At 36.4% G+C, this 23,336-nt stretch overlaps 1 protein-coding gene and 1 pseudogene across 1 annotated transcript; one reads left to right on the forward strand and one right to left on the reverse strand.

Moving 5' to 3' along the window:
• Positions 1-7,242: 7,242 nt before the first annotated feature.
• LOC120182478 (probable arabinose 5-phosphate isomerase) lies at positions 7,243-8,899 on the forward strand. The gene is made up of 3 exons (XM_039187448.1): positions 7,243-7,976; positions 8,240-8,463; positions 8,581-8,899. Exons 1-3 carry the CDS (start codon positions 7,323-7,325, stop codon positions 8,735-8,737), a joined length of 1,035 nt encoding a protein of 344 aa, XP_039043379.1. The 5' UTR covers positions 7,243-7,322; the 3' UTR covers positions 8,738-8,899.
• Positions 8,900-13,644: 4,745 nt separating this feature from the next.
• On the reverse strand, positions 13,645-19,486 carry LOC120182492 (annotated as a pseudogene).
• Positions 19,487-23,336: the final 3,850 nt, after the last annotated feature.

Genomic DNA, 23,336 nt, shown 5'->3' on the forward strand with positions numbered 1-23,336 from the left:
TAATTTATGCCTAGTTGCTAAGGATGAGCATGATAGTTGGTTATTGCACAAGAGACTAGGACATGCTAGTATGAGTGTTTTACAACGGCTAATTCAAGGAGATTTAGTTCGAGGGTTGCCTAAACTAAAATTTGATAATGATAAAATCTGTGATGGTTGTGCTAAAGGAAAACAGAAGCGAGTTTCTTTTAAATCCATTAACGATGTATAACCTAGTAGAGTATTACAATTGATTCACTTAGATCTTTTTGGGCCATCTAAAACTACTAGCTTGAGTGGAAAACAATATGTATTTATCTTGGTAGATGACTATTCTAGATATACTTGGGTTCTATTCTTAAGTACTAAAGATGAAGTATTAGAAAAATTCATCACGTTTTCAAAAGTAATCCAAAACGAAAAAGGTTACTCTATAACTAGTGTTAGGAGTGATCATGGAACTGAATTTGAAAATCTTGGATTTACTGAATTTTATAATTCAAATGGTATTAGCCATAATTTTTCAGCACCTAGAACCCCTTAACAAAATGGAGTTGTTAAGAGGAAAAATCGAACTTTAGAAGAAATGGCTAGAACCATGTTGTGTGAAAACAATTTGCCAAAATATTTTTGGGCGAAAGCCACAAATACCGCTTGTTATGTTATTAATCGAGTAATGATTAGGCCTATTTTAAAGAAAACTCCATATGGACTTTTTTTAAAAAAAAGCCTAACATTAGCTATTTTCATCCTTTTGGATGTAAATGTTTTGTTTTAAACAACGGTAAAGACAATCTTGGCAAATTTGATGCTAAAAGTGATGAAGGAATTTTTCTGGGATATTCCTTAAATTCTAAAGCTTATCGAGTATTTAATAAAAGAACTTTGGTTGTAGAAGAGTCTATACATGTTGTTTTCGATGATAATCTCCTTCTGAGGAAGGATTCTTGTTTGAATGATGACGTAGGTGTTATAAATACAAATGACGTTAGACATGACATTGGAGAACCATCATCAAAGGAATAAACGAAAGATGAGGAAACTTATGATCCTCTCGAGAATCCAACCATTGAAGAAAGGGAAGTATCTTACCCAAGAGAGTACAACTATTTCAAGGATGGTGAAATTATAGGTGATCTATCCAAAGAGGTAACAACTCGATCTTCTCTTAGAAATATTTGTAATTATATTGCATTTATCTCATGCATAGAGCCTAAGAATATTAAATAAGCATTAAAAGATGAACATTGGATTATGGCTATGCAAGAAGAGTTAAATCAATTTGAGAGAAGTAATGTTTGGACATTAGTTGAAAGGCCTAGTAATAAATCTACTTTAGGTACTAGATGGGTATTTAGAAATAAGCTTGATGAGAGTGGTAATATAGTGAGAAAAAAGGCTAGACTTGTTGCTCAAGGGTATACTCAAGAAGAAGGCATAGACTATGATGAATAATACTCTCCCGTAGCTAGGATGGAAGCAATTAGAATGTTATTAGCATTTGCATGCTTTCATGAATTTAAATTATATCAAATGGATGTTAAAAGGGCATTTTTAAATGGTTTTATAAAAGAAGAAGTGTATGTGGAACAACCTCTAGGTTTTGAAGATTCAAAATTTCCAGATCATGTTCTTAAATTGACAAAAGCGTTTTACGGTTTAAAACAAGCTCCTAGAGCTTGGTATGAAAGATTGTGAAACTTTTTAATTGAAAAAGGTTTTTCAAAAGGGAAGGTTGACACTACATTGTTTTTAAAGCATAAAGGTAAAGATTTATTAGTAATTCAAATTTATGTTGATGATATAATATTTGGTTCTACTAATGATGTTCTTTGCCAAGAAATTTCTAAGCTAATGCAAAGTGAATTCGAGATGAGCATGATGGGGGAGCTCTCATTTTTCTTGGGACTCCAAATCAAGCAAAGAAAAGATGGAATCTTCATCAATCAAGCTAAGTACGTCAAAGACATGCTCAAGAAGTTTGGACTGGAAAATGGGAAACCGCATATCACTCCAATGAGCTCATCAACAAAGCTTGACATAGATGAATGAGGTAAATGTGTGGATGTTAAATTATATAGGTCAATGATTGGTTCTTTTCTTTATCTAACTGCAAGTAGACTGGACATTATGTTTAGTGTTTCCTTATGTGCTAGATTTCAATCATGCCCTAAGGAATCACATTTACTAGCTGTTAAGAGAATCTTTATATACCTTAAGGAAACTCCTAATTTAGGACTTTGGTATCCTAGAGGCTCTAGTTTTAGCTTGCATTCCTTCTCTGATGCGAATTATGGAGGATGCAAATTAGATAGGAAAAGCACCTCCGGTACTTGCTAATTCCTTGGGAATATGCTGATTTCTTGGTTTTCAAAGAAACAAAATTGTATTGCATTATCTACCACTGAAGCGGAATATATTTCAGCCGATAGTTGTTGTGCACAAGTTTTATGGATGAAACAATAACTTTTTTATTATGGAATTGAAGTAGGTACCATCTTAGGAGACTTTGGACACTTAGGAGAGAATTAGGTTTAATTGACCTATCTTAGGTTACTGTTTAAAATAATTTTAACATTTTTAAGAATAAATGAAAAATGCTTATAATAGTAATTTTTTATTGCATTAATTGCTATTAGTTAGGGGGAGTTTATGTTCTTTGGTGAAAGTTAATTTTATGTTCAAATGTTGTTTAAGGATTAATTTGATTGATTGAACATGATTAATTTTCAATATATGAGTTGCCAATACCACTAGAGCTAATTAATTTTGCAATTGTAAGTGTTTAAAATGGATTTTTGTCATTTTTGTGCTTCATGCATCGATGCACTTAACAGTGCTCGATGCATCCCTTTGAATGTGCATCGATACACCATGAAGGTGCACCGATGCACGCCTAGAATGTGCATCGATGCATCCGTCGGGTTTTGGGTTTAAAAGGCTTATTTTCTTATTTGTTTCAAACACTAAAACTAAACCCTCTCTAGCCATCCGCCTCTCTTCCTCTCTAAATCCTCCATTTGCTCAAAATCAACGAAAATTTGTCAGAATCTTCGAGCTTTTCATCTTTATATCCTGCTACTATCATTAAACCGTGCAACACAACATCTCATTCTCTTCAATCCGAAATTTTCAAGGTATTTTTCTAAAAACTTCTAGTTTATCATATTTTGATCTTAAGACTAGTTCTAGGATGAACATTATATCGGGCATTGATTGTTTGATGATTTCAAACTAGATTTTACAACCAATTTCATCAAAAACTCACAAATTTTCAAAGAATTTTTGAAATTAAAAAAAATATCAGAAATCTGAATTTAATTTTTAAATATGATGTTTTTTTATTTAATTATGTTTTTTTCATGAAAAACTATACATATTATAAATTTTCAAACATTGTTTTCTAAATAGTTTTTCAAAACTATGACCATTAGGATTTGATTTAGAGAACCTTGAATTATTGGGACTCAATTGAGTTTTGGGATTGATTAAATTGCATACATGTGTTTCAATTTGCAGGTTATATTCCTTTTTCTGATTCCTAAACCATGTCTAATCCCAAACACCCTAGAACTTCATCGAGTTGTTCTCGTTCAAACCAACCTCCTAATCCCGTTCCTCCTCCACCTACATCTCCTATAAGATCATGTTTTAATATGACTGAATGTCGTAAAGACGACTTGTACTCTAGGTACATAAATTCTTTCTAATCCTATAGAATCCAGGAATAGCGTATTCCTTCTCTTCAAGCCATGGTAGATATTGACTTCGAATACCTTCCGATTCTTAAAACATGGAAGTTTGATAAAATGTTTCACCTCAAACCTATCTTATATCATCAGTTAGTCCACATTTTCTACTCTAATGCGGTATGCATTCAAAACCAAACTCAGTGTGGAACTATAGCAATCATATCCTACATTTTAGGACAATATATTAATATTGACCCGGAGACTATAACTTTCCATTTTGGGTTAGATGACGATGGTATTTTTAATGAGAATGAAACTGTGGATTATCCCTATGTTCCAAACGCTAGTGTTAGTACTCTATGTTCTCATCACGATCGTTTTCTTCATTTGATGATCTCTTGGTGGTTTAGATCATCCGGAGGTAGATACTCCACTCTTCATGCTAGGGATTTATGGTGGATGCACTGTCTCAAGAATAAAAACAAAATAAATATGCCCCACATTATTTTTAGTCAACTAGTGGATATCATAAACATCGTTCCTTCAAAACATGTCGAAACATTAGTTTATGGATGTCTTATAAGTAACCTTTTTATCAAACTCGGTCTAAATGTCTCTCTTGACAATCCTATTCCTCTCCAAAACCCAATCAATCTCACCTCGTTGAAGAAAGAGAATTGGAAACAAGACGAGGAAACCGGTCTTTGGGACTTTCGACCCAGGAAGCAAACTCCGGGAGCGAATTCTTCACGAGCTGCTCCTAGCTCCTCTCGTGCTCCTCCGGCTCCGACTGCTGACGATGATCCTGAATTTCAACAGCTTATGCAAGATATCGACGATCACGTACCAGATGATGAGCCTGCACCGGAACAAGCTCCACAAGAGGATCAAGTGCCTCCATATTTTCGTTCGTTTTTGGAGACATTTGATCTACGGTATGATTCTATTGAATCCCACTTGACTGCTACTCACGAAGCGGTAAATCATCGCTTATACACTTTGGAAGCTCGACAGATGGAGTTTTAAAGGGATATGTTTTCACGTATGGATGCTCTCTCTCTTGAGATGCAAGCACGATTTCCTCCTCCTCCCGATCATTCGATGGAGTAGATCTATCCTTGTCATGCTTTCTTGATTTTAAAACTTGGATTGATTTTGATGTTTCTGGAGTGTTTGTTTTGGTTTGTTAAATGTTTGAATTTGTTAAGAGTTGGATGATTGGATGTTTGAACTTAATATATATATATATTTGGTTTGGTTGAATTTTCTTATTTTTGCATCATTAGTCATATATGCCCAATTATGCCATTTCACATTTGATTATGAATATTGTTTATGAAAGCTAATGGCTAATCTCTCTTTTGATCTTTGATCTTAGCAGCTGAAGCTATATATATATATTTAATCAATTGGCTATGTTTTTCAAAACCTTGTTTAGATCGTTTTAAAGTCTTTTTGATTTAACAAAAAGGGGGAGAAGTGTAAAAATGTTAAAGGGGAGAAGTGTTAGAGTAGGGGGGAGTAATTTTTCAAAATTTATTTTCAAAGAAAATCTTAAAATTACACACATGTTTTGTTATATCAAAAAGGGGGAGATTGTTGAAAACATTTTGATGTTTCGATATAACAAATTAAGTATAAATGAATTTTAAGATTTTGCAAATGATTTTCTAAGTATATTCGATTTAATTTCTCAAATATCAAATTATTACTCCAAGTCTTCAAGATCAATTTCAAACCTTACTAAATGTGTAAAATTGTGTTTTATACTTAATATATTTTTGAAACAATTTTCACAAAGTATTTTGAACCAAAATCAAGCCTAAAATCAATTTTTCAGAGTGATGCACCGATGCACCAATCCATGCATCGATGCACCATGGAATAAATTGAACATCGAATGCATTTCATGCATCGATGCACATACTATGCATTGATGCACTCAGAGTTTTATGAAAACATCGAATGCATTTGATGCATCGATGCACTCAGGCTATTTTGAAACATCGAATGCATTTTATGAATCGATGCACTCTTAGTGCACCGATGCACTAAGGGTCCAACAGTCAAAATATTTGAATTTTACACTTGATATACCGATGCACCTTGGGTATGCATCGATGCACTGACTCTCCCAACTGATTTAATTAATTGTTTTCACACTTAAACGGATCTATTGACTCCACTAATCATCCCTAATGTTCATAATCATTTGAAGGAGTATTTAAACAAGCTTAGAAGCCATTGATCAAAAACAAGAAAACACAAGAAACAAGAATCAAGAGAGAATCAAAGAGAAACAATCAAACCTCAAGTTTGAGCATTTCAAGCCTATTTTTCATTCAATATTCATTTTGCTTTCAAGAACACTACTTGTACTCAATTGTATTCATTTTTGAGTGTTCTTTTCTTTGTTCTAGAATTGTGCAAACAATCTACCTTGTGAGGATTTCCTTGTAAGTTTGCAAATTTGTAATATTCTCTTTGAGAAAGAGTGTTCTCAAGAATTGGGGTATATTCTTGAGGGAGTTGTAAGGTTATCTCTTAGGCCTCAAAAGAAAAAACAAATTAGTGAATTTGTTGGAAAATCCTTAGTGTGGATAGCTAAGGTAGTGGACGTAGACTTTGGTTGAGAAAGTCGAACCACTCTAAATCGCTGTGCAAAATTCACCCCCTCTTGGTTGATTCCGTCGATCGATTAACTCAACAATAACCCTTTAAAAGACACTTGAGAGATTGAATAACTAATTAAAGCTCATTTCCCACATTTTTATAACTTGGGTAAATTTTAAAGACGAAATTTCTTTTAAAGAGGAGATAATTGTAACACCCCGAATTTAATTAAAAGATTAAATGGAGAAGTATAAAAAAATAAATAAAAAATAAAAAGTGTGCCTAAGTGCTGAACCCATGACCTAAGGCATGGCTAACCATGCCTCAACCACTAAACTAAGTTTCTATTTAAGTTGTAAATTAATAAATATATTATTTGATTATATATGTACTAGATCAATTCCCAAACAAAAACCCCCAACCGAACCAAGCCCTAGTCCGTCGCCCTTCTCGTCGTTTACCTTTCGGCCGCCGGTGACGAACACCGTCACCACTAGTGTATGCATCGTTGATTCGCGACCAAAACCCAACGGGCCACACTCCGAGAAGCCCCGTCGTTTGTTGTAGAAAGCCCCACAAAGATTTGTTAGAGTTCAAGCTATCTCATTCGGATTTTCAATGTTTCTGACCGATCCCGTCGTCCGTTCACAACACCGTCATCTTTCATGTGCTCCCGACGTTTTACGAACAAACCCTAACTGATGGTTTTCCTCACCGTTGCTCCGCCGTTATCACTCGCCCGTCACCATTGGAAAAAGTTTGAACATTTTGATACTCCTTAAATTAGAAAATCATTTTTTAACCTTAAATTATTTATATAAAACAAGGAATAAAATGAAACATCAATTTTTAACCTTAAAGTAGACTGGTTTTCTTTACAGTTTCCTATTATTCCTTGTTTACCGACAAAAGAAAGAAAAAAAGAAGGGCCAAATAAAAAAGGCCACTCCAGTTGTCACGCGCCTTGTCTTGTTCATTCCTTTGCCATTCCTATACCATCAAAGGCGTAGCACCGGATCTCACACAACAAATCCAATAATGGGATCGCTTCCTCCGCCACTCGACCTCCCATCTCCGCCGCCCAAATATCCCCTCCATGAGCGGATTTCCGAGACTACCCTTCTCAGCCTCTTCAAAGCCCAACAAGGTCACCTCAATTACTTCTTCCAGAACCTCGATCTATCCATAGCATTATCTTTCACCGAAACCCTCCTTAATTCCCGCGGCACCATTTTCTTCTCCGGCGTTGGAAAATCCGGATTCGTTGCCAATAAGATCTCCCAGACCTTGGTTTCTCTCGGCATCTGCTCTGCCTTCCTCTCCCCTCTCGATGCCCTCCACGGCGACATTGGGGCACTCTCCTCCACCGACATCCTCGTCCTCTTCTCGAAATCCGGCTCCACCGAAGAACTCCTGCGTCTCATCCCCTGTGCTAGAGCCAAGGGGGTTTATCTCATTTCGGTTACCTCCGTTCCCGAAAATGTCTTGGCAAACGCTTGCGATATGAACGTGCATCTTCCGTTGGAGAGGGAATTGTGTCCGTTTGATATGGCGCCGGTTACTTCCACGGCGATCCAGATGGTATTTGGGGACACGGTGGCTATCGCTCTAATGGGAGCTAGGAACTTGACTAAGGAGCAATACGCGGCCAATCATCCTGCAGGAAGAATTGGGAAAAGCCTTATTTTTAAGGTTTGTTTTGATTAAAAGCTGGTTTTCAGATCAGTTTCCCCTCCCCCCCCCCCCCACAAAATGTGATTGCTGTTGGTTACGAGATTCTGGATCATTAATGGGGTTTCATTGATATTTTAAAAGATATTTATAAAGTTGGTTCCCCTCAATTGTTTGAGATCTGGGTTTTAATTTAGAGTTAAAGATGGGTCTTTATGTTTACTATTGAAGAAATATAATTTGTTGGACTTTTAGACTGATGGATAAGTGCTTTTCGTATGTAGGTGAGAGATATAATGAAGAAGCAAGCTGAACTTCCAGTTTGCAAGGAAGGAGATTTGATAATGGATCAGCTGGTGGAGCTTACTAGTAAAGGATGCGGGTGCTTGCTGGTTATAGATGAGGAGTATCACCTGCTTGGCACATTTACAGATGGTGATTTGCGGCGTACTCTTAAAGCTAGTGGAGAAGCCATATTCAAGCTCACCGTCTGTGAAATGTGCAACAGGTAAACCAAATGACGAATGTTCATATGTGTTGTAGTAAATTTTTTATGTTTTTGATTATTGGAGTAACCATTTTGTTTTTAATCAAACTCACTTAAATCCTTATCGGGTAATATCAGGAAACCCAGAACCATCGGTCCGGATGCAATGGCAGTGGAAGCCATGCAAAAGATGGAATCACCGCCTTCTCCGGTACAATTTCTGCCTGTAGTCGATCATCAAAATATCCTTATTGGTATTGTCACATTGCATGGATTAGTTTCAGCTGGTCTTTGAAATATAGAGCCCGTCTTGTGTCTAGTTTTTGAATGTTGATGTCCTTTGATAATTCTTTTGTGAGTGTTCAAGTAGAATTTGAATTCAACCTGATGATAGCTTATGTATTCTTGGGATAATTATGTATCAATTTATTAATTCTATGTTATCTATTTTGAGAATTAAGAGGAGTTTCTTGCAAAGCTTGCAGAAACCACACTGATAAGCTGTAGCTGACAACAACGTGATAGTTCATTGCATATGTTCGGTTCAATTGGCAGACATCTTAATAAAATGTGTATAGAAAAGCCTTACCAAAATTGTGCTCAAATAGGCCATAATTGCACTTTTTGAAATACATTTTAATATTTTTTAGTTAAAAGGGATCCATACTTCAGCCTGAGAGATCGATCTATTAGTTTAATCCAAACTAAGCACTAAGGTCAAAGGGGTTGATCTTTTTGTCTGAATGTTTGGTTCTTTGTGTAAGGGATCGATCCTTTCTTCAAAAGAACTGATCATTTTTCTGGAAAATTGCATAAAATAGTGTGAAGGAGCACTTTTTTTTGTCTTTAACATGCATTTGATTGGTTCTAGTGTTAATGAACATACTTGATCATGGTTTAAACATACCATACATATCAAAACATCATATAATCATACATCATAACATCCAAATTATGTTTGAGTATACCAATGGATCAAAAGTCTATTTATACAATTCAATTTACATTTTGGGAACTCACCTAGTCATATTTGGCAATTTAGGTCTTTTTACCATTTTAGCAAGGGTAACATACTTTGTTTATCCTAGAAAAATCACCTAAAACTAAAGATTTGGCATGTTTAGTAAAATTTGCATACAACATGCATACAAACCATTCTTGCAAATCATGGATCTTACAAGTCCTAAATGAACATTGTCAACTATATGGTCATATTAAATGAGTTCAACTTCCAGCTTATAAGTTTGATTTGTGTGAACATGCCTTCATGCTAGGAACATAATTAAAATTTTTGACATTGCATTGCTTTTGAAAAGTGTTTTTAAAAGTTTTGTTAGAAGGCGATTTTAAAAGTGTTCTTAAAAAATGAGTTTAAAATTTTAGTGTTTGATATTGATATTAAAAAGTACTTTTGAGAAGATAAAATGTTTGTTTTAGACATTATATTATAAATTAAAAATATAATAATTTAAATTTATTTATATTCAACTTAAATTATAATAAGAGTATAAATAATAAATATAATTATAATAAAAAATAATTTATAATAATTCACTATTAGTATTTCAAGATATGAATCATAGATTTTAATTACTTTTAGGTAATTAAAAAAATGAATAATCAAAATAATTACACTATTTATTTAAAGATATTAACAACAAATTATTGAAACAAAATAAGAGTTAAATATTTATAATTTGTAAAAATTAGATTTTTAAATATTTTTCCAAGGCAAAAACGATTGTATTAAATGAGAGCTTGGCCAAGAAGGGTAAAAATATTATTTTACTTCCAAAGCAATTTAGAAACCAAAAAGCTGGATTTTATCAACTTTTGCGGTCAATTCAAAATTATCGTTGAAAAATTGATTTTATATTTTTTATTAATTGTTTAGATAAATTTTACGTTTTCACATTAATATGGGGTCAGTATAAGATAATACATATTCGAAGATAAGTTTGAACAATTTGACATTGAACAGTCATATATTTGGCATCCATGATGTTCAAATCCGAGATCTCAATAAATAACAACAATTGTTTTACTATCAAAATTACTTGTTTCGTGCTAGATTTTACATTTTAAACGAATTTTTAATCCAAAATCACTTCTAAAAGAGCTCTCTAACGAAGCATTGCCATAAGAATACATACCACAACAAAGTTATTCGAAAGTCCACTAAAAGCATCCCTTAAGCCACTGCTTTTTATTATCTTGATTGCTCATATTTTAAAATTATATACACAAGAACACTTGCATGTGATACATTGAAAATTCTTCACCATTTCAAAAATCACAACGACACTACAGCTTTTCATCTGATTTATTGTCTCTTTTATTCGATATGAAACATAATCTAATCACAGTCATTGGATAAACGGATTTTCTCGCCTCACAATAAATTTAAAGAGGCAAACATGTTCTATCAAAGTATAATATTTTGCAAATACTCTTCAACACACTAAACATACCCATGAATGGATTACCATTCACTTTTCTCTCTAATATGTCTTAGGGCATCAATCTCCCTAAATCACAAGTCACACAGTGACTATTCAAATCCTATCACATGTTAACTATATTCAATAGTATCAAGATAAACAATAAGCCAATAGACCCGTATTACACGTATTTATTCATTATTTTAATGCACACTCCTTTGTTTTAGTTCAGCCTTTCAAAAGCATATTCACAATTTCAAGCATGCTTTTCACAAAAACAATATCACAATTCAGTGACTAGCCGTCTCGAATATTTTCGGGATCTTGAGTGAAACTTAAATATAAATTATTATAGAATGAAAATATATTCTATTACGTTGGACAATTAATTTAATATTATATTATTAAATCATAGAAAATTGATTAAATTTCGTCAAATATTATTTTCATTATTTTGTTAAGAAAACACCTTAAATACAACTAAGAGAATAAATAAAAAATTGAATTTGGGTATAATACAAATTTTAATTTTGAACAATAAATAAAAAAATAAAGAATAATACATTATTTTACCATTAGATTGAGATTTGAGAAGACTAAGAGTTACAAATATTTGATAAATTGAAGAATGCGATTTGAAAAAATAAAGAAAAATATGATTAGATTTAATTCAAAATTAAATGAATTCATGAGAGGGATGGAGAAAGAGATAGGAAATTGAAAATTTTATGAAATTGAAAAAATTAGGGGCCTCAATTATAAAGGTAAAAAGTGGGGTTGAAAAAAAATAGGGGCCTCAATTATAAAGGTAAAAGATGGGATTGAAAAAAATTAGAAGCTTCAATTATAAATGTAAAAAGTAGATTGAAAAAAAAAATTAGGGGCTTAATTATAAAGGTAAAAACCGAGATTAAAAAAACTAGGGACCTCAATTATGAAGGTAGAAAGTGAGATTGAAAAAAATTAGGGGTCTCAATTATAAAGATAAAAAGTGAGATTGAAAAAAATTAAGAACTTCAATTATAAAGGTAAAAAGTGGGATTACAAAAATTAGGGGTCTCATTTATAAATGTAAAAAGTGGGATTGAAGGCTCAATTATAAAGGTAAAATGTGAGATTAAAAAATTAGGGACCTTAATTATAAAAGTAAAAGTTAGATTGAAAAATATTAGAAAAGCCACAATCGCTCAAGGCACTCCCCTGTTAACCGACTCCGGAGTGCCTCAAATAACACATTGAATTCATCCTAATTTAAATCACAATGTGTGCATTAATAACAGTAGACACAAGAAAGAAAAGATCATCAAATCCATCTATTCTTGCTATGAATCATCAAAACAAGTTTGAAGAACTCTTGTTCATTCCAAACAAATCTAAAAAACACATATTAATGATATTATCTAAATTTCATCATTGTTAAATAAAAAACCTTCAAGAAAGCTCAATTTTCAAAATCTTTGAATTCTAAGGATCAAACCATGTTTTGAAAAGGTGAAGCTGAAAAAGATAACTCTTGCCTTAAAGAATTAAAAAAAAGAAGAATTTGGAGAAGTTTGATTGAAAATTTGTTCAAAATTAGCTTGAGAAAGTTAGGAAAATTAAAGAGAAATTTTAAGTGTTTATTAAAATATTTTAGAGAAAAATAAGTTTTTAGATCACTAAAAATTATTGATCAGTAGACAATAATTGTAGACGGTGGTTGGAGGATTCGTCTGGTAGTGTGGGTCTGGTGGTTATAGTAATATGGTCTGGTTTCAAGGTCAAGATCAATCTCTTCCTTCTATCCTCTCTGTTGCATGACTTATTTATAGTGTTCTGAACATATGTAGATTGAGAGTTATTATGTCATTGGTGTTGATTGGACATCCTAGTAAGTGATGACTTAGACTAGCTTATCCTCAAAAGAGGCCACATGTATCAATACATGGTTGTTGGTGATCACATGCGAAAGATGTTCACAAGTAGTCGTTGTTGATAGTTCGTAAGGTAAATTATATGTTCCTGAAGTTTCGCGTAAGTCTTATATATCTAAAAATTCATGGGGCTAAAGATTCACATGTAGTAACAAAAATTGAGGTGGATGGTTGATTCTGAGAGAAATTAAAGAAAAGAGTATTTGGTAAAATTCTTGGGTGAAAAAAGTGAGGGAAAAAAACCTGAATTTAGTTTTTAAAGCCCCGAACACTAACTAACTTGAAATTGAATAATTGTTTTTGATAATTTACAAGTTTAATCTCTTTATAATTTAGTCCTATTTTTCAATTTAAAACTCTCTTTGAATTAAATTCATTTAAAATTCATTTTTCAAAACTTGATTTAATTAAAGTAATCTAATATAATTTTTGAAATTTCCAATCAAAATTTTAATCTTAAAATCATGATTAAATTTATTTTATTTTTTATTTTAGAAGTTTGAGCATTCCCTTGGGCCCCATCAAGGTCAGATGAGGAAGAAGAACCTTCAATTATTGCAATTGGGATGCTTAAAGTTCACCACATCTCGACTAATAAGTGAATATTTGTACTTACAATTATCGTTCAATGCATCACTTTGAAAAGAATTTATATAGTCGTTTTCATATGTTCAATTATATTTATTACAATTTCATATAAGTGTGATTTTTTAATAATAAAATATTTTTCTTCTTAAAATTCTGAATTCAAATAACATCCATATTCAAAGGCAAATACCACACAAATATACAAATGGGCTGTTTTCTTTCTTTTTATCCCTAAACCGTATGAAATAAGTATATTTTTGTCATAGGAAAATCACACTATTGTCAATCTCAAATCCCATATTCTCCAAGTTGGAAACTACCACCCTGTTATGTATGGCTCATAAAAAGTCTCGTTGTGGGGTTACGAATTATGTGGGTTGGGGGTGTGGGGGCGCAGCCCCCGCGGTACGGTACAGGGTTGATTTTGTAATTATATACCAGGGTTTTCTATTATAAATAGAGATGTAACCTAGACCTAAAAGATCATTGAATAAAACTTCTAGCGCCGCCTAGGCACCGAGGACGTAAGCACATTGCCGAACCTCGTAAAATTCTCGTGTTCTTTCGTTTTCTTTACCCGTTTTTGTCAACAATTGGTATCAGATGTCAGGAGCAAAATTCGAAGTCGCGAAATTCGATGGTCAGGGTAACTTCGGATTATGGCAAACGAGGGTGAAGGATCTATTGGCGCAGCAAGGGATCTTGAAGGCTTTGCGACCTACAAAGCCGGCGTCGATGGATGAGGAAGATTGGGAAGAATTGCAGCAGCGAGCGGCAGGAACCATACGATTATGCTTGGCGGACGAGGTCATGTATCACGTCATGCATCTATCGTCTCCAGACGAAATTTGGAGGAAGTTGGAAAGTCAGTTTATGTCCAAATCCTTAACGACAAAACTGTATCTGAAGCAGCGGCTGTATGGGCTGAAGATGCAGGACGATCACGATTTGGCGCAACACGTGAATGTCTTCAATCAAATCGTTTCTGATCTGGCTCGGCTTGATGTGAAAATTGAGGATGAAGACAGAGCGATGATTCTGTTGTGTTCGTTGCCTTCCTCTTACGAACACATGGTGACTACTCTTACATATGGGAAAGAGACTATCAACGTTGAGGAGATTACTGCAGCCTTGTTGGCTCACAACCAGCGGAAACAGAATGCAGGGGAAAGCTCTCAAGCCGATAGCTTATATGTCAAGGGTAATCGAGATCGTGGACGGAAGCCAGAGAAGGCAGGGTCCGGGAAGCGGAATTCCAGATCCAAATCCAGGGATAAGAAGACGATTCACTGTTACAAGTGCAAGGAGGCGGGACATATGAAGCGAGACTGTCCGAAGTTGAAAAAGCAGACCGATGAGAAGCGTGATGGCTCATCCAAGTCTGTGAACGTGGTCGAGGATGATACTTCTGATTGCAGTGAGGGTGATATGCTTTCTATTTCAACGACACAATTGACGGATGCTTGGATTCTTGATTCTGGATGTTCTTATCACATCACGCCAAATAGGGAATGGTTTTCGACATACAGGCCGGTTAATTCTGGTTCGGTTTATTTGGGTGATGATCGATGTTGCAATATTGTTGGTAATGGTGATGTCAGAATTAAGATGCACGATGGCTCCGTTCGGACGTTGAGTGGTGTTCGACATATCCCAGACTTGAAGAAGAATTTGATTTCCTTGGGCACTTTGCACAAGAATGGTTTTATCCCTAAGGCTGACGAGGATAGGGAAACCATTCGGATTGTTAAAGGAGCATTGACTGTGATGAAAGGCAAGATGACTGCAGGGAATATCTACAGATTGTTAGGGAGTACCGTTGCAGGTGGAGTTCACTCTGTTGAGTCCTGTGATGATACGACAAAATTGTGGCATATGCGCCTTGCTCATCTTAGTGAACGTGGTATGGCAGAATTACACAAGAGAAACTTGTTGCATGGTGTCAAAAGCTGTAAGCTCGATTTTGCAAGTATTGTGTTCTTGGTAAACAGACTAAAGTCCGTTTCAAGACTGCGAAGCACACAACTCAAGGGATTCTTGATTATGTGCATTCTGATGTATGGGGGCCTTCCACGACATCGTCTTTGGGTGGATCTAGGTACTATGTTACTTTTATTGATGATTTTTCACGGAAAGTTTGGGTGTATTTTTTGAAACAGAAATCTGAAGTTTTTGAGAAGTTCAAGCTGTGGAAAGCTGAGGTAGAAAATCAAACAGGACGAAAAATCAAGTGTTTGCGGTCTGATAATGGTACGGAGTACACAGATTCACGGTTCCTACAATTCTGTAAGGAGCATGGGATTCAGAGGCATTTTACAGTGCGCAAGACACCACAACAGAATGGTGTTGCGGAACGAATGAACAGGTCGTTGAATGAAAGAGCCAGATGTTTGCGGTTGAATGCGGGGCTTCCCAAACACTTCTGGGCTGAGGCTGTTAACATGGCGTGTTACCTTATCAACAGATCGCCAAGGGCATCGCTGGCTGGGAAAGTTGCAGAAGAGGTATGGACTGGTCATGATGTTAGTTTTGATAACTTACGGATTTTTGGTTGTCCTGCTTATGTGCATGTACCTGCTGATGAGAGATCCAAACTTGATGCAAAATCGAAGGAGTGTATTTTTCTGGGTTACAAGAAAGGTGTCAAAGGATTCAAGTTCTGGGATCCAGTTGCGAAGAAAGTTGTGATTAGTAGAGATGTCGTTTTTGATGAACAGTCTATGTTGCAGCAGAAGCAAGACACGACAGTGGTAGATTTCGAGCAGTTTCCAGTTGAGAAACCAGAAACTTCTCAACCGACTTCTGGTGGTTCCACTACGGATGATTTGCAGGATTATAGTCTCGCCAGAGACAGGGTGAGACGGACGAATAGAAAGCCTCCGAACAGATTGGGTTTTGAAGACTTGGTATCTTTTGCACTTACTGTTAGCAGTGATGATCCAGTTACTTTTCATGATGCCGTTACTAGTCAGGAAAACGACAAGTGGATGGCAGCCATGGTTGAGGAGATGGAGTCTTTGAATCACAATCGCACATGGGAGTTAGTTTCCTTCCTGAGGGTAAGAAGCCGATTGGTTGCAAATGGGTGTATAAGAAGAAACCAGCAGTAACAGAAAAAGAGGGGGAGAAGTTCAAGGCTCGTTTGGTAGCGAAGGGTTTTTCACAGCAGAAAGGAGTTGATTATGATGAAATCTTTTCTCCTGTGGTCAGGCACACTTCAATCCGAGCAGTACTTGCATTGGTGGCTAGTTGGGATTTGCATTTAGAGCAGATGGATGTTAAAACTGCTTTTTTGCATGGTGATTTAGAGGAGCAGATCTACATGCGGCAACCTGAAGGTTTCACTCAACCTGGAAACGAGCATTTAGTTTGCAGATTGAAGAAATCTTTGTACGGGTTAAAACAGTCTCCGAGACAGTGGTATAAACGGTTTGACTCCTATATGATCAAGATTGGCTACAACCGATGTGAGTATGATTGTTGTGTCTATGTTAAGAGCCTTGATGATGGTTCTTTTATTTTTCTATTACTGTATGTTGATGATATGTTGATTGCTGCGAAGAACATGGATGATGTTATCGGTTTGAAAACTTTATTGAGTCATGAATTTGATATGAAAGATTTAGGTGCTGCAAAGAAAATTCTTGGAATGGAAATTTGCAGGGACAGAGACTCAAGGAAACTGCGGCTATCTCAACAGGGTTATGTTGAGAAAATGCTAGAAAGGTTTGCGATGAGCAGCGCGAAACCAGTTAGCACTCCATTGGCGAATCACTTTAAGCTCTCATCAGAACAGTGCCCTAAGACAGATAAGGAAGCTGAAAATATGGCAAAGGTTCCGTATTCTAATGCTGTTGGCTGCTTGATGTATGCGATGGTATGTACTCGTCCTGATTTAGCTCATGCTGTTAGTCAAGTTTGTAAGTACATGTCTAAACCTGGTAAGCAACATTGGGATGCAGTCAAGTGGATCTTTCGGTACTTAAAGGGTACTGTGGGACATGGAATTGTTTTTGGGAGTCAGCGGGATAATCCTTTGGTTGTAGGATATGTGGATTCAGATTATGCAGGTGACTTGGATAATAGAAGATCTACGACAGGATATGTGTTTACTCTTGGTGGAGGGCCTATTTGCTGGAAGTCTACTGTTCAATCTATCGTGGCACTATCTACAACTGAAGCTGAATACATGGCAGCGGCTGAAGCTGCAAAAGAAGCTTTATGGCTTACTGGTTTAGTGAAGGAGTTGGGTGTTCAACAAGGTGGAGTTCAGTTGCTTTGTGATAATCAAAGTGCTATTCACTTGGCTAAGAATCAGGTGTATCGTGCTAGAACTAAACATATTGATGTAAGGTTCCACAAGATCAGAGAGTTGGTTGCATCTGGAGAGGTTTTGTTTCAGAAGGTACATACTGATGAGAATGCCGCTGATATGTTCACCAAGCCAGTTACGACAGACAAGTTCAAGCATTGCTTGGACTTGTTGAATGTTTCGAGTTGTTAAAGAAGCAAGGTAACCCAACCCACATTGAAGTTTCCAAGGGGCAGGATATTCGCCAAGGTGGAGATTTGTTATGTATGGCTCATAAAAAGTCTCGTTGTGGGGTTACGAATTATGTGGGTTGGGGGTGTGGGGGCGCAGCCCCCGCGGTACGGTACAGGGTTGATTTTGTAATTATATACCAGGGTTTTCTATTATAAATAGAGATGTAACCTAGACCTAAAAGATCATTGAATAAAACTTCTAGCGCCGCCTAGGCACCGAGGACGTAAGCACATTGCCGAACCTCGTAAAATTCTCGTGTTCTTTCGTTTTCTTTACCCGTTTTTGTCAACACACCCCATGGCAATGAATATGATGATGATCTTCCATGTTCATGTCCCACAAGAACTAGCAATCATCGACGACGACTTCAGAGCTAAATTCATTATTGCTGAAGCTATTGTTGTTGTTGTTCAGCTGAGAGGAATGAAGCAAGCTTTGGGCATGGTGTTGATGTGTGGGTGTGATGGATTGATTCCCGACGCAAGCCATGCTTGTTTGAGTTGAGGCCTCGTTGGGGCTCATTTCGGTGCTCTTCTCTCCTCCTTTGCTCTTATGGAATACCCTACATAAAACCCGGTCTTCCTGCCATAGCAACAAGAGGCAGGAACAGACTCAGGATTTGAAATTTTCAGGGGACGATAGTTCGGGTCGTCGGGGGAAAGGAAACTGACCTTGGGGGGCATGTGTGGGGTATGGAGACGAAATTCATGCATGATCCAACCTGTTTTGATTCCATAGGGAGCTCGGCTCATGTGAAATACCAATGTTTTTCTCATCCCTACTAGTTTTTGTGCTTTGGGGTCGATTATGGTTCGATCTTTCCCTGTTGCTTTCCAATACCCAGATGTTGTGCCTCGATTCGTTCGAAATCCAGTTGCATACTTTCTGTCACGGAAGCTAAAGAAATACCACTCGTCCGGGTTATGCTTTGCCACCTCTTTAGGTCCCCATGCATACAATATATATATATATATATTTCAAGGGAAACTTGAGGTGAATAACCGCCACGTTAACATGCAGAATTTAGCTTCTGCTAATCTTTAATTAAACTTGTTCATTTAATTTTTACTTCGTAAACTAGTTCAAACTTAACTTGATCCTCCCCTGGAATCAACAAAGATTGATTTTAGAAAGTAAAATAATGAAATCACCAACTTCTATTTGGTTTTTGGTATATTAATCGGAACAATTAACGGTGAAACGAATACGATGGAGAAGAAAAATAAAAGACACTAAGGTTCACGGGGAAAATTGAAAAAGGAAAAAACCACAAGTAGAGGAGAATAAAAATTGACTATGATAAAAAATATAAGATGTTCTACAAATGTTACATCAAAAAACATTAATCCATACTTTCTATTTATAGGGATCAAACGAATTATACTGCTCCACCCGCCCGGTAAGCCTCATACCATTCTAACTATTTTGATTGTTACTTCATGGATCAGTCCAAGAAGAATTTGAGTAATAATTTAACGTTTAGTTTTTAGGAATATATATAATGACTTTATTAGGCTATACTTACTAATGTATTTATCACTTAAATCAAATCCCATGGTGTAATCTTTTATTTATTTCTTGCAATGCGACAAAACAAATGAGAGAAAAAACACACAATGAACCTTACCTACAGGATTCAAGAAGTAGCTATGATGGCATTGATGAAAAGCTTGCTAAATCGGTGATCATTTGTTTATTGGGTAAATCAATCGGTTACAAAGCTCTCCTGAATAGGATTAAGACTTTTTGGAATCCTAAAGGAGAGATCATTTTAATCGATATGGACAATGAATACTATCTTGTTCGCTTTGCTAATGAAGAAGGTTTTCATCACGTTTTGTCAGGTGGTCCTTAGGTCATCTATGGGGGCTATCTCACTATTCAGCCTTGGAGTATGGATTTTTCTATAGCATTAGACCACCCTTCAAAAATTATGGTATGAATTTATTTACCAAGTTTGCATTATCTCTATTATATTAAGAGCCATTTTCGGTGTATCGCATGTACTATTGTTGATGTTGTAAGAATTGGTTACAACACGGAGGATGGTAGGCGGGGACGATTTGTGCAAATCGCTATAGTGGTTAATTTGGATAAGCTCTTGGTTTTTGGCATTGTGATTGATGGTCACTGTCAAACCATTGAATATGAGGGTTTGCCTATGATTTGTTATGGTTGTGGTAAATATGGCCACTTGAAGGAACAATGTGGGAATCTAGTGCATGGTCAACACAGTCAGCATGGTGGTGTAAAGCCTGATGAACTATACGAGCCTTGGATGCAAGTGGTTAATAGGAAGAAAAAGGCAAATGTGAGTAAAAAAACTGGAACCTCCATAGCAGGGACTACCACTGTTGGCCAAAAGACAGGCTCACGATTTGGAGTCTTAAATGAGTCCGAAGAAACTATTGAGTTACCTGCTTCTCCGTTGCAGGAGGCGCATGGTTTGGAGAGGGAGACTGCTAACAAGATTTTGAATATTGAGAGAGACCTTACGAGCACAATAACTGGATTTTACAAAGAACCTCGAGGAATGCTAGTGTCAAAAGGGCTCCTAAGGGATTAGCCGCGGTTAAGGGATTGACGCGTAAAGGGAATATAACAAAGAAAAAAGATGAACGTGCCCAAAGCAAACCTGTCTTAGCTAAGTGGGTATCGGCTATGACGTTTGAATTGAATCGCGCTAGTGTTACTGGTGGGAATATGGCTCCTAGCTCGCAACATGAAGCTGAGGAAAGTGTTCAATGGCGTGAAAATACCATGTTTGAGCAGGTCGATGCGACTGGAATGTAGTTTTCCCTGTTTTTAGTTTCCTTATGTTTAATGATTTTTATGGTTAAGAGTTATTTTCTGGAATGTACAAGGAGTTGGTAGCCCTGAATTTAATCGCTATTTCAAGTTATTTTTGAGGAGTCAGAATTCAGACATGGTTGCTTTGTTGGAACCAAGAATTAACGGACGTGCTGCTGATGAGTTTATTAGGAAATCTGGTTTTGATCATTCCTTTAGGGTGGAGGCTAGAGGCTATTCTGGAGACATTTGGGTTTTATGGAGGGATTAAATTCATTTCAGTATCCTTGTGGTTACTAAACAGTTCGTTCATGATGTTTGTTCTTTAATGGGTGGTGAGCAAAATTTTTGTATTACTTTTGTCTATGCTGGTCCCGATGGCATGACAAGGGGTCTTCTGTGGAACCAGTTGAAAGCTTTGGCTCCTGAGACGGGTTGGCCGTGGGTGTTAGGAGGCGATTTTAATGTTATTGGCAGTTATTTGGAATGAAAAGGGGGCTCTCAACGTCGGTTTGGTGTTTGCCAGAAGTATTGTGAGTTCATGTTTGATTCAGGGTTAATTTATATGGGTTTTAAAGGTCCAAAGTTTACTTGGAAATGAGGTACGCTCTCTCAATGTTTGGATAGATTCTTATGTAATGATAAATGGTACGATTTATTTGAGCACTCAGAGGTCTTTCATCTTCAAAAACTGGGTTCCGATCATCGTCCTTTATTATTTGGTTTGGGTTTAATCGGCGTGAGTTCCACTTCCGTCCTTATCGATTTATTGACGCTTGGAATGATCATCCGAATTTCTAGTACCTGTTGGTTAGTACTTGGAATTAGGAGGTTTTTGGTCACATAAGGAGACACAAATCTCTTCTGCTTGCACGCATAAGAGGCACTGAAAAGGTAGTTAAAAATCACGAGGATGCTAACCTTGTGGAGTTGGAAACGGAGCTAAAAAATGAACTGAATTTTGCTCTTACTCAAGAAGAGAGCCTTTGGAATTAGAAGGCTCAGCCGAATTGGATTCAGAAGGGGGATAGTGTTATAGATTGAGAGGAAAAGAAGAGATTCGAGAAAAGAATTTAGAAGGAAGAGAGTTGAAGAATAAGAAAATTCATCATTCATTGCATAAAGGAAATGTGATCTACACAACAGGTATTATTTAGTTACAAATTTGGTACGGGGAATCTAACAATGCCAGCTGGCATTCTATAATAGCAGAATGCTTAACAGACTGCTTCCTATCTTTCTTTTGCTGTTGCAGGTATTGGGCTATCTTGATTGGGCCGCTCCAGCTCGCCTTGTACGCCTTTGGTCTGTTCTAACCCATCAGATAAGTCGAACACATGACTCCCTCGTGCTTCAAACCCTTCTCTGATTTCAATTCCCAAATTACTCTCCTCAATCCCTAACCCTCGTTCCTCCATTCCCAAATCCTCATCGTTCCTTCGTTCTTCCTCTTCTCCTCTGACTATAACAATACCCGCCCCACGAGACGAGCCTTGTCCCCAAGGATCAAACTTAGGAAATTGGCCTCTTAGAACCGAATAATCTTCCCAAGTATCATTCGCTTCATCCAAGTTCTTCCATCGAACCAAAAGCTGAGTTACTGGCTTGCTATTTCGATTCACGATACGTCTTCCCACAATCTTCAATGGTTTGATTCGCAACTGACCGTCTTCTTCTATTGTAGGAGGATCTGTGGCAATTTTGGATGAATCCCCGATGAATTTCTTTAAGAGGCTCACATGGAATACTGGGTGAAGTCTCGATGAATCTGGTAAGTCCAATCGATAAGCCACTTCGCCTATCTTTTCAAGTATTTTATACGGTCCATAGTATTTGGCTACTAACTTCATATTTTTTCGCAAGGCAAGTGAAGTCTGTCTATATGGCTGCAATTTCAGGTAAACCAAATCTCCAATATTAAAAACCCTTTCTGATATACTTTTATCTACCTGCTGCTTCATTCTGTTACTGGCTAACTCTAGCAGTTGTTTAACTAATTGCCTGATATGCTCCATGCTGTTCATAATTTCATTAACTGACTGTACAATAGAGTCTGTAGGCCAAACCATAATAGGTGGTTTGTACCCATATAAGGCCTGAAAAGGAGTCATTTTTAAAGCAGTATGGTAAGTGGTGTTGTACCACCACTCTGCCTGGGGTAGCCACTTAGCCCACTGTCTAGGTTGAAATAAACAAATGCCTCTTAAATACTGCTCCAAACACTGATTAACCCTTTCTGTTTGGCCATCTGTTTCTGGATGGTAAGCAATGCTTAAAAGTGTCTTAGTACCCAATTATTTCATCAATTCCTTCCAAAACAAACTAGTAAAGGTCTTATCTCTGTTAGAAATGGCCATTTTAGACTGGCCATGCAGTTTATAAACATTCTCTAGGTAGAGTTTAGCTACATCTGCTGCAGAATAAGGATGAGATAAGGATAGAAAATGACTGTACTTTGTAAACTTATCCACAATGACCAAAATACAGTTTCTCTTGAGTAAAGTAGGTAAACCCTCAATGAAATCCATAGTGATGATTTCCCAAGCTTGAGTAGGAATAGTTAGGGGTTGTAGCAAACCGGGTTTTGCTACATGTTCCACCTTAGTTTGTTGGCAA

This window comes from Hibiscus syriacus, unplaced genomic scaffold (genome assembly GCF_006381635.1).
Source record: "Hibiscus syriacus cultivar Baekdansim isolate YM2019G1 unplaced genomic scaffold, ASM638163v2 tig00112673_pilon, whole genome shotgun sequence".
In the NCBI taxonomy this organism is placed as follows: Eukaryota; Viridiplantae; Streptophyta; class Magnoliopsida; order Malvales; family Malvaceae; genus Hibiscus; species Hibiscus syriacus.